The sequence below is a fragment of the Gobio gobio genome (assembly GCF_949357685.1).
Source record: "Gobio gobio genome assembly, chromosome: 4".
NCBI lineage: Eukaryota > Metazoa > Chordata > Actinopteri > Cypriniformes > Gobionidae > Gobio > Gobio gobio.
Genome location: NC_137100.1, coordinates 10,292,424 through 10,303,909, shown reverse-complemented (window position 1 = coordinate 10,303,909; position 11,486 = coordinate 10,292,424). Strand labels below are relative to the sequence as shown.

The 11,486-nt window shown below is 38.0% G+C and overlaps 1 protein-coding gene across 1 annotated transcript; it reads right to left on the bottom strand.

Annotated features, from left to right (window-relative positions):
- Positions 1–2,159: 2,159 nt before the first annotated feature.
- LOC307125256 (protein FAM98B) lies at positions 2,160–11,157 on the bottom strand. Its single transcript, XM_079814990.1, has 8 exons — positions 10,859–11,157; positions 10,662–10,768; positions 10,288–10,410; positions 9,931–10,196; positions 8,862–8,942; positions 8,661–8,777; positions 8,433–8,576; positions 2,160–2,647 (listed from the first exon to the last, which is right to left on the bottom strand). The coding sequence occupies exons 1-8, from the start codon at positions 10,900–10,902 to the stop codon at positions 2,492–2,494; spliced, it is 1,038 nt and encodes a 345-aa protein (XP_079671116.1). The 5' UTR covers positions 10,903–11,157; the 3' UTR covers positions 2,160–2,491.
- Between the last annotated feature and the right edge of the window lie 329 nt (positions 11,158–11,486).

The following is an 11,486-nucleotide window of genomic DNA, read 5'->3' as shown; positions in this document are numbered from 1 at the left end:
AATTCTTATCAGTAAAAATCATTTTTTTTATATCAATAATGACTTAGTAACTAGTAAAAAATTATATTCCTGATATCAAGAATTCATTTGTCACTAGTTGAAATGTTAATTCTTGATATCTGTAATTCAACATGTTACATTTGGCATTTCTGAAAATGTATTTCTGATATCAATAATTAGGAGAGTAATTTCAGATATTTAAAATGGCTTTCTTACTAGTAACAATCACATTCATGATATCAGAGATGAACATTGAGGCTAGTGACAGTCGAATTATTTATATCAAAAATGAATATTGACACTAGTAGCAATTTAATTGTTGACATCAAGAACAAACATTTGGCACTAGTAACCATGTAAATATTGATATAAAAATTAAAAAACTTTTCTAGTAAGAATTGTTTTTTGATATGTGAAATCGGAATTTCTTGATATCAACAATTGAATTTGAATGGGAGCCTATATGGTGACATTTAACTCGTGAAAATACAATTACAGATATGAAGAATTCGAGTTTTTACTAGTCGAAATGTAATTCTTGATATCAGAAATTGCCACTGTTCCTAGAAGAAGAAGTTTTATTTATTTAGCGCCTTTTCATAGCTCAAGGTCGCTTTACCTGAAAAGTTGCAATTTTCTAGGCCGATATGGCTATGAACTATACTCTCATTCCTGCGTAATAATCATGGAACTGCAACAGGCACAATGATATTACGCAGAGCCTGAAAATAGTCACCAGCACACTCCTTGTGCAAGCAGGTTGTCACGGTGCTGTGTAATATCATCGCAAGGTACGGCACAAAGCTCCTTGATAATTACGCCAGAATGAGAGTATAGTTCCTAGCCATATCGGCCTATTTTCCCAAAAAGTGGAGTGTTCCTTTAACACTAAATGACCTACCACCTAAAGTGGACAACCAAAAACGAGGAATAGACAAAAGACCAAGCTCAGAGGATCTAAGGGACCGGGTAGGAGAAGAGTAGGTCAGACAGATATGGAGGTGCAAGACCATTTAATGCCTTAAATGTTAGAAGAAGTAATATCTTAAAGTGAATACGTGATGCCACAGGTAGCCAGTGAAGATCATACAGTAGAGGAGTTATGGGAGCAGAGCTCCTGGCGGAGGTGAGAACTCTAGCTGCTGAGTTTTGAACATACTGTAATCTTCCAATAAGTTGTTTAGGACGACCAAGAAATAGAGCATTGCAATAATCCAGACGTAATAGGATTAAAGGGTTTGATATGATAAATATGATTCGGATCGCGTGTCAAACCGCCAAAATGCTGAAATTTGGCGATCCAAACTGCTGATTCGACTCACTGATTCATAACGCTTCGAAGCTTCATGATTCCGTGTTTTGAAATCGTCATCACTATATAAGTCGTTATTTAGGGTTTTTTTGCGCACAAAAACTATTCTCGCCGATTCATAAAGTTATTGTAGAACCACTGTAGTGAGATGGACTTTGTAACGACGTCTTTAGTACCTTTTAAGGGTCTTGAGAGTGAACCGTGCATTGTGCCAATGGAGGCCTTTCTGAGCCATCAGATTTCAACTAAAATATCTTCATTTCTGTTCCGAAGATCAACGGAGGTCTTACGGGTGTCGAACGACATGAGGGTAAGTAATTAATGACAGAATTTTCCTTTTTGGGTGAACTAACCCTTTAATGCACAAATTAAGATGTCTACTAGTAAGACACTATTATTCCTGATATCAAGAATTAGCATTTTAACTACTGAAAAATGAATTGATATCAAGAATTCATATCCTAGGAATGAATAAAAGTTAAAACGGCTTGCCATAGTTTCACTCCAACTAAAAAACCTATTTTCAACATCAATATTAAAGGTTAACATTTATATATAAATGTATAATATATACATATAGGTGGTGTAACTAGTAATTAACTATTCCATTCATAACAAAACATATTTTCTATGTACTCTCAATTCAATCTCAAATTAGGCCACACAAATGTATATTAATCATTAAGAACTAGACGAATGTTAGTAGTTTTCATTGAATGAACTGTGGGACATTGCTGTCAGTGCCTGAGATGTCACGTCAACAACTACTCAAACATGCACAAAAACAATAGCATGCTAAACTAATAATGCATATTATGAGGAGTAATGTAATAAGGAGAAAAGAGTTGAAAGAGAAAATGTTGTTTTAAAGGAAACATAATTGCCTTTATTAATATCATAGATCTTGGTTGAGAAAAGAAAATACAGCTTGTAGCCATTCATATTTGTACATTTTCATTGAAATGAACTTGAACATTTTTGTTCATCGAATTAAATAGTGCAAATAGTGATTTGAAACATTAAATAAGAATTCAGTTTTTAATCCATGAGTCCATTTAGTCCATGATCATTCATGTTACTGAGAAATATTGTTCATAAGCTTATGTAACATAACACAAATAAACATAAGCTCTTTGTGTTGTGTTAGTTACAAAACTAGCACTAAAAAAATCCACACCTCTAGTTTTCTTTATTTGTCTTCTTCTTTCCTGAATATTCTCGCCTTCTCTTTCTATACTGACCACCTCCTCCCTCACTGCGGCCGGTGAAGCTGGGCATCGGTGGCTCAATCTCTCCTGGACGTCCCCCTCTGTCTGGGACACTGCCCATTTGTACCTGCAGAAACAAGTGTTTCGCATAATTTGTTCTTAAAGTAAAAGTTTACCAATTTTCAACCTGCTTTGTATTGTTACAATGTCGGAGTATATGTAAATTAACAATGTTTACTCTTTCTCCATGTGACCTGGGGTCCGTTCTTCGTACGTCGCTAACTCAGTTAGCCGGATTTGATTGCTGGCGATTTGGCATGATCTTGGATTGTTTGGTTCTTCGACGCTCATCCTGGACTTGCTGTCATAGTAACAGGTCCGTAAACTTAAACCTGCTCGCGAGCAGCTTATTTCATGTAAACAGGATTAGATTGCATCTTGAGGTGATACTTAAAATCTGTCCCAGCCACTGCTACTTTATTACAAGAGTTCATTACTGAACCAGGGGCAATAATAATAATTTTAAATAATAATAATATAAACATTTTATATAGTGGTGACCTACAAAGAAGACTGTAAATTTAAGGGAGTGAGGTTCTGATATGTCAGTTCCGGGTGAACGTTTTGTTGTCGTTATTGATCTCACTCGCTGTACAGTTCTGAGTTAGATATAAAGTGGAGAGTAAAGCTGACTCGACGCATCTCCGTCTCTTGTCTTCTCACTTATTGCACTCCACGATATTTTATATGTATATGAGAATGTATCAAATATTATAATGTTGTGTATAATACTATAGACACAGCCACTTGATTGAGCGATTTATTTGTGATGGAATAATTACTTTATAATTTTATTGGAGGTTTACACACGTGTTGTACAGTTAATCTGAGCCGTGCATTAATTTAAGTGATCACGGATATTATGGGAGTGGCTGCAAGAGATGCAGATAATATGATCTTTACCCTTAAGAAACTTTAATACTGTCACGTTACAAATCTGCTTCAAATTGAATTAAAAATTAAATTACAACATTGAAATAAAAATGTAAAGGGTGTACAAATACTGTATCAAATCGTGAATATAAATAATTGGTAATCATGTTTTTTAAAAAAACATTTATCATTGATCTATTATAACTTTTATGTTGGTTTGGTCGTTTGGCTGTTTCCTTACAAAGGTCCAAAAATGCATGTTTTTTTTTTTGTGTAATTTGCCAAGTTTTTTGCCAGGTGGGTTTTTTAATTATATGATGACATTACGTTACTGTCTTGACGCCAGCCAATCGCTGCATTGCTGGTTGTGGTTTCGAGTATCGATGCATCTGCCCTCTTCAGGGAACACAAGAACGAGCAGTAATCTTAGATAATTTAATCCAGATATTTTAATAAAATCCGCAAATTCGTTTGAAGAACCAAATTAGCTAGACATTCAGTTATCACGATTAGAAAATCTGGGATCTGTCAAATCATCTCAGATGTATTAAGCGAGGTACGAAGAACTGACCCCGGGGCCGAGAAATTCATGTTTATTTGTCAGCAAAAGTCTGCTGGATGACGCAAAATGCATAATTGACAGGTCCAGGGCTTTTGTCACATTTTTGTATCCCCGCCCACGGACAGTCGGATTGACAGAGGGTTATTATTACAGGGCTTGACATTAACTTTTTTGCTCACCAGCCACAAGTGGTTTTCCAAAGTTAATAGCTACTCAGTATTTTCACTTGCCACAGTTTTGAAATCAATACCATGGGGAAAAACTGCCATATATTTTTAATATTATCTCATAATTTGGCAGCAAGTGTATTAGGCTGCTGTCCCTTTAAGACCTGTGGCACGGATCCATTATACTGATACACATGCATTTTCTTACCCAACTGTTTGCGTTCACTTAAAACATAAATGACTGTATTTATGTGAATACTTGCCAAGACCGGCATTTTGACATTATTTTGTGTGTATTTGACTGCTTAAAGGGTAACTAAACCCCTGCTCAGAGCTTAACTCCACCCACTGGCAATTTTCAAAAAATGCTGGAAAAGTGGGCAGAGCCCGGCGGACACAGAGGGGACGAACCGAGGGCGGGGCTGAGCGGAGCGTGCACCTGAGACCCGCAGTGACGGATTGTTTGACAGCTGTCAGACTCGCGAGTCGCAAAGATGGAGAATGACTGGAGTGACGCCAGCTTTGCAACAGAGCGGTCATTTCTCCATCTTCACCTGAAGTGGAGGAGGGTGGATTGTCTGTAACAGACACAAACCCGGAGCCTTATCAATGCGAGCCGCTGCTCAAACTGCGTTAACTCCCGATGCCGACGATGCTAATGAAGCAGCCGCGCAAGAGAACTGACCTAATCTATCTGCGTCCGCGGCAACCACTTGCGTGTCAGGGTTTGAAAGCGCGTCGCCTGTATGAAAATTATCTGTACACATGACGGACGGCAATAATATCGCAAGAAAAGCCTGACGTGTACTGACAACTGCATTATTTAACCGTATTTTCTTCAATACAATGTTAAAGCAAGTATCAGTGAGTTTCATTCATAATGTTTACTTCATGTAACATGAGAGTTCATCCTGGACTGAAGCCGTTCGCATCCTGTGATTGGGGGAAACATTTCTGAGGGCGTGGTGAGCTCGTGCCAGGGGCGCGGATAGTGAGCCGTTGGAGGTACCATCCTACGTCACGATGTACCACAACGTCCAATAGGAAAATTCAACTGCAGTAGCCACCGTTCAACCTTAAGAGGGCAGCACTTTGGCGGTTTTACACCATATTTTATAGAATTAAAACACTTTATACTCAAATGTCAAAACATTTACTCGAATCAATGAACAGCATTAATAAAGCCCCAGTATTACAGATCATTAACTAAAAAAAGTTGGTTTAGGGTTTAGTTACCCTTTAAGGTCAATAATAAGCAGCTAAAAAGAACTCCATTTAGTAGTGAGAGGTGGATTTATGCACTTTGGGTGTGAGCACAAAATCTGTGGGAATTAGTTCAATTATGCGCAATCACACACCGAAATTCAAACCCTGTAAAGGCCCGTTCACACCAAGGACGATAACTATATTAGCATCCACATCAACAAATGATAATGGTCTGTTTTTTCAAAGCTTGTGCCGTTGCGCGCTACAGTTTCAACGTGTGTACAACGTCATTGAAAATGTTTTTGCTGTTCTTGTTGCATTTACACTGCTTTAACCAGCAGATTTCCTCCTCAGCAAGCTATGTTTCGAGCAAATCTAGCTAGTGTAATTGATCTACTAACAGTGAATTTAGCTGACAGTCAATATAGTGAAATAAAAACAACACCTATACTGTGTTCGAAATCGACCCCTATACCCTCATTCACTATTCCCTACATTACTCCACTAATAAAGTCCATTTGAAGGAGTGACTGAAAACAAATTCAGATACTGAGTGCGCCGAAAGGGCTGCTGCTTTAGCATAGTTTCTGGTTGCAGTTTAAAAATGATTTGAAACGTAGCAAACTGCCAGCTCCAGTAGTAATGAAAAGATTTACCATGAATCTGCCATGGAAACTAGTATGTATGAACCCTAATTAAAAAAATTAATAATCAATTTATACCTGTATTATATTACTACGCTGGACCAGCGCGGTTTGGGGAATGAATGGATGATTGATTCAGCTGCGGGCACCATCTCCTAGCGAGATGCGGGAATTCATTCAGAGCAGTGCATTATAGGTATTCTATAGCCGTTGAGCGTGCATCAGTTGTACACTCCTTGTTGCGGTGCATTGTGGGATTGAATGAGTGCACTCAATAACATCCACTATGGTTTCAGACACCACTACAAATGGCTGTCCCTTTAAATAGTGCACTATTTAAGTGGATTGGGGACACAGCCCTAGTCTTTTTTGCTGCAACTTCAAAGGAAGCAAGACAATGTTGTCGAAACAAGCGCTGGATACCTGAGGTAATTTTATGAACAGCTGTTTTCTATATATCCATTTTCTTGGTGTGTTTTTCTGGACCCCAGCAATTAACTTCTCCGCAATGCCATCTGTCATTTTAAATACGCGAGCCCTTAAATGATAATGGACTCTGATTGGCTGACAGTGTTTTATCGTTCAACAGTTGGGGGAAAAAATTGTTCTGAAAGAGATCCCAACGATATTATTGCTTATTGTTATAGCTGTGGTGTGAACCCTGCTATTCTTTAATATTGAGAACTATTTTTAGAACTATCATTTTAGTAATTGTCCTTGGTGTGAAAGGGCCTTAAAGGGATAGTTCACCCAAAAATCATTTACTCACCCTCAACTTGTTTCAAGCCTGTATGAGTTTATTTGTTCTGCTGAACACAAAAGAAGATATTTTGAAAAAAAATTCTAACCAAGCAGATAGAGCAACCATTGACTACCATAGTATTTTCCCCCTACTGTCTGTATCTGCTTGGTTACAAACATTCTTCAAAATATCTTCTTTTGTGTTCAGCAGAACAAATAAACTCATACAGGCTTGGAACAACTTGAGGGTGAGTAAATGATGACAGAATTTTCATTTTTGGGTGAACTATCTCTTTAACACCAACAATATTCATCCAGTGCAAATTAAACGAGTGAGGGGAGGCGGGTTTGTGTGTCAACTCGCTGTCGGAGAGATGAGAGAAAGCACAGCTGGTATTATGTATCTATTCTGTGGAAAATTAGTATTAGGAGCGTTTCAGAAATTTTATAATCTATATTTTGACAACACTACATTGCAATTAGTTTATTTCAGATGCCCTTTTAAAAGACCACAGTTGAAAAATGTATTAGATATCAAATTCAACCCACCAAAGTGGATAGTAGGAGTATTATGTCAAGCCCTGGTTTTTAACAAAACAGTCATGGTAAGAGTAGATTTATCACTGAAAATGTTATTGTACTTTTTCTACTCTTTAAACAGCATTAAGGCCTGTACACACTGGGACGAATATTGCTCGCGCTTATCGCCAGCGTTTTTCGTGACGTTTTTCGGCGCGTCTTGAGTGTTGATTTCCACTGGCGATGCGCCGAGTGAACGTGCACATTCAGTAGATGCGCTCCCGGTACACAAGGTGGTGCTGCGGCACTTTACGCTTCTTACACTCGTTTGTCACACAGAAGAAGAAGAGAGACAGTCTTTACGTGCTTGCCAAAACCACAAATATCATGTCTATGGCCAAAACCATTCACACAATTTTTGCTAACTGGCAGGCAGCATTAGCAGCTCATCTTCTTCTTTGTCTACTTACTACTTCTTCGTCGTATCAATGTGTGCTCGGCAAGACCGTTTTGTACTTGAGCGCCACCAAGTCGTGTTTTACTGTAACTTCAGCAGCTCCAGGTATTCTCGCGCATGCGTCGTGGAGGCACACACGGAAGACAATAACAAGTTGGATAAAGGTGTTATTTTGATTTTTTTTTGCGCACAAAAACTATTGTCGTCGCATCGTAAGATTATTGTAGAGTCACTGTGGTGAGATGGACTTTGTAACAACGTTTTAAGTGCCTTTTATCGGTCTTGGGAGAGAAAATTTACTGAATGCCAATGGAGGCCTATCTGAAGCCTTTCTCAGCCATCAGCTTTCAACAAAAATATCTTCATTTGTGTTCCGAATATGAAGGGAGGTCTTACGGGTGTCGAACGACATAAGGGTGAGTAATTAATGACAGAATTTTCATTTTTGGGTGAACTAACCCTTTAAGTTAGTCAGAATCCACTCGACAGCGCTTAAAATGCTAGGGGAAATGCTGGTATTGTTTACATTTCAGTACCGACTTGGTACCGAAGTACCGGTACTTTTGACAAACCTAATTGAAAGTGAACTAGCCCATTATATCTTTTATGTAATTTTCCTCACTAAATTGAATACACTCAATGCTGGGAAAAACTATTAGAAGCAAAACTTTGGTGAAGGGCACCTTGTGAACAGCGGTTGAAGGCCCTGCTTTAACAGGCCTAATGCGAGACTCGTCCTCTCTGGTCGCCAACAGCATAGCAATGGAGACGGAGGACTCGGGAGAAGGTGAAAAGGATGGCATGGAAGAAAGCACAGCACTGCGCTCCTTGAAAAAAAAGGGAGAAATTGCTTGATGAAGCAAATATTATTATACATGCTTGAAGGTTTGCAAAAAAAGAAATCTTAGTACCTTTGCCCTCTCTCCCCAAGCAAAGGATTGTAGCGTGACATAAAAACGCTTGATCATCATTTGGCGCCGACACTCATAATCCTTACAGAGAGCTCTGTTGATGTCATTAATCTTTTTCTAAGAGTGAAAACATTTATTGTGAAAATATTTGTTCTGGAATAGAGTTCTAGAATTGGTCAAATGTAAATTTGTAATACATACCCATTGCTCAGAGTTCAGACTGGCATTCAGTAACGCTTCTGGAAATTCACCTTCCGGAAGTGATGTCAGCCGTGACTCCACCTGAATGAATGACGCTGTTAAAAAATTACAATCTCTAACACACTCTTGAAAGTAAATGTTCTTAATTTTCATCTATGGTGCCATCAAGAACCTTTATCATTTATGGAAACTTTATATTCCAAAAAAATATGTTTTTTTTATAGTGGAAAAACATTCTTTAGTTTATTAAAATGTTTTTCACACTAAGAAAAAAAATGGTTATTTTTAAAGTCTCCATGAAATCAAAATGGACATTTTTTAATGGAATTTTGCCGTATGTATTATTATAAAATTATTTATCCATGCAAATATTTTTTTTTAATGCATGTGCCCTTGAATCAAAATAACTTTATAAAAAAATCCCTCTTCTCTGATGACGCGTTTACTGGCATGAGGGCAGGACAACCTGTCACTCACATGACATCACAGCAGTAGCAAACCACAACCACATAATCAATTCCTGATGGACAAAATCAAGTCCCTACTTTTTCTTCTCAACCGAATCTGCTTGACACGCAAGAATGAACCTCATTGATTCTTGCGGAAACTCAAACGTGCTGCGTAACACGAGACTGAACCTAATTGGTTCTCGCACGTCAAGCGAACATGCTTGAGCTTCCGTTTACCACAACTGATATGCGAATTGATGAATGTTTATATGAATGTAAGCCTAAATTAAATCTGTTCATCATAAAAAACAATTGTGTCTCTTCAGAAAATCGAACTTTTTGAAGCGTCAAAGTGGTAGTGGTAGTGCATCTGTCAATGGAGGGACGGAATCTCTCAGATTTCATAAAAAAGATCTTCATTTGTGTTCTGAAGATGAACAAAAGTCTTACGGGTTTGGAAGGACATGAGGGTGAGTAATAAATGACAGAATTTTCTCTTTTGGGTGAACTAACCCTTTAAAAAGGTTCTTCTACAATATAGCTGGGAAAACCCCCATTTGGAACCTACACATTTTTGTATGTACTAATTGCCAGACATTCACTGGTGATCTGTCTCCTACCTCTGCACAGGCTTCACTCATCTGAGAGGCTGTTTCTAAGCCAAGAGTCTGGAACAGCTCTGCCAGATGCTTATTTACTTCTTTCCAGTTAGTTTTATCCTCTTCCACTTGACTGATTTCCTGACGGTCATCCTCGTTGCCCGGAGTAAGACTCTCCCGTTTCCTTTGCTCTTTGCCATTTGTCTCACCGTTGTGATCTGCATCTTCTGGATGACTCTCTCTGTACGTCAGCATACGCACTGCCATCAGCTCGGACACCAAATACTCTGTGAATTGAAAGATAATATGCACAGTAGCTCTTCACAGAAAATGCTAAAAATGCACAAATTGAGAACATCTATCACCTCCCTACCTTACCGGTCACTCTGAACAGCAGAAGTGGGCTAAGGTGTTCTGATACAAGTGCATTTTGAGGACAGGACATCTCCTTCAGCACCTCCCTCAACTCCCCGACCAGAACCGCACCACCAACTCTCTGTGCTTGAAGCACAGTTACATTTGATGTATAATACCAGCAGAAAAACATGGATGGTTAAACAACGTTGTGCAAGATGTTGTCTTCAAAGGCAGGGAAAGTCCAGTTTTCATTTTTAATCACAGGCCTAGAATTAAATCTAAACATTATTGTTAGATTCAAAAGTGCAGTATGATACATGGAAAACAATCGACTAAAATACGAGATGGAATAGGATATCCTATATACAGTACATGACTTGTCTGGGTTTGGTTACCTGGCACATCAGGAAAACTTTCTCTTAGCTCTGAGACCAACCAGGTGAGCAAAGGGCAAGGCAATTCGTCACATTTACATTTCTTCAAGCACTCTCTGCTCTTATACCTATGCAATATTAAAACAGCTGTGGTTGTTATTATATTGACAAGAATAATACATCGTTTTTAAATCGCTGGTTATTTTAGCGCTACTCACCCCAGAGCTTTAATTAAAGCGATTGTGCCAGTATCTCTCTCCATAGCAACTGTACTTCCTTATTCTGCATTCACGCCTGTTGTAAACAAGGCAGCAGAAGGCACGCTACGCAGATAGATAACCTATTGCAAGACTAAAATAATCGATCGAAATTGATGCGCTCCACAGTTCAATCGCCCTAATCGACAAACGGACAGATTCCTTTGGTTCGTATCAATAAGATAAGAAACATAACACGGTCTTGATTTAGACACAAACAGCTCTGACTCCTCATCTATCGTCTTGGCTCTTTTTTGCTCTCAAATAAATGAAAAAGTACATTATAAAAATAAATAAAATATTTAAACAAATAGTAGAGAAGTCTCTTTTCGTAATAATAAATTCAACAATATATTTTTTAATTTATATAAATCGAATATTTTGTTAGACCTTTTAGGCTCTTATCCCAGTTTGTGGTTATTTTAACTGGGACAAAAACAAAAGTTATTTAATTCAACTTTATTTAAGTTGAACAAAATTGCATCTACACATATTTCGTTCTCTGAGAATTACAAAAAGTACTTTAAAACTATATTAAAGTCCCAGAATAAAAATTAAATGTGTTATTTGACACATTTACATTGTTTTT

What these genes read in the sequence shown, in the direction of transcription:
- LOC307125256 (XM_079814990.1), bottom strand. Translation starts at nt 10,902, where the DNA reads ATGGAGAGAGATACTGGCACAATCGCTTTAATTAAAGCTCTGGG. An exon ending in TGAGTGAAGCCTGTGCAGAG is followed by an intron (nt 8,943 to 9,930) that starts GTAGGAGACAGA and finishes TCATTCATTCAG; the next exon opens with GTGGAGTCACGGCTGACATC. An exon ending in CTTCAACCGCTGTTCACAAG is followed by an intron (nt 2,648 to 8,432) that starts GTGCCCTTCACC and finishes TTGTTTCTGCAG; the next exon opens with GTACAAATGGGCAGTGTCCC.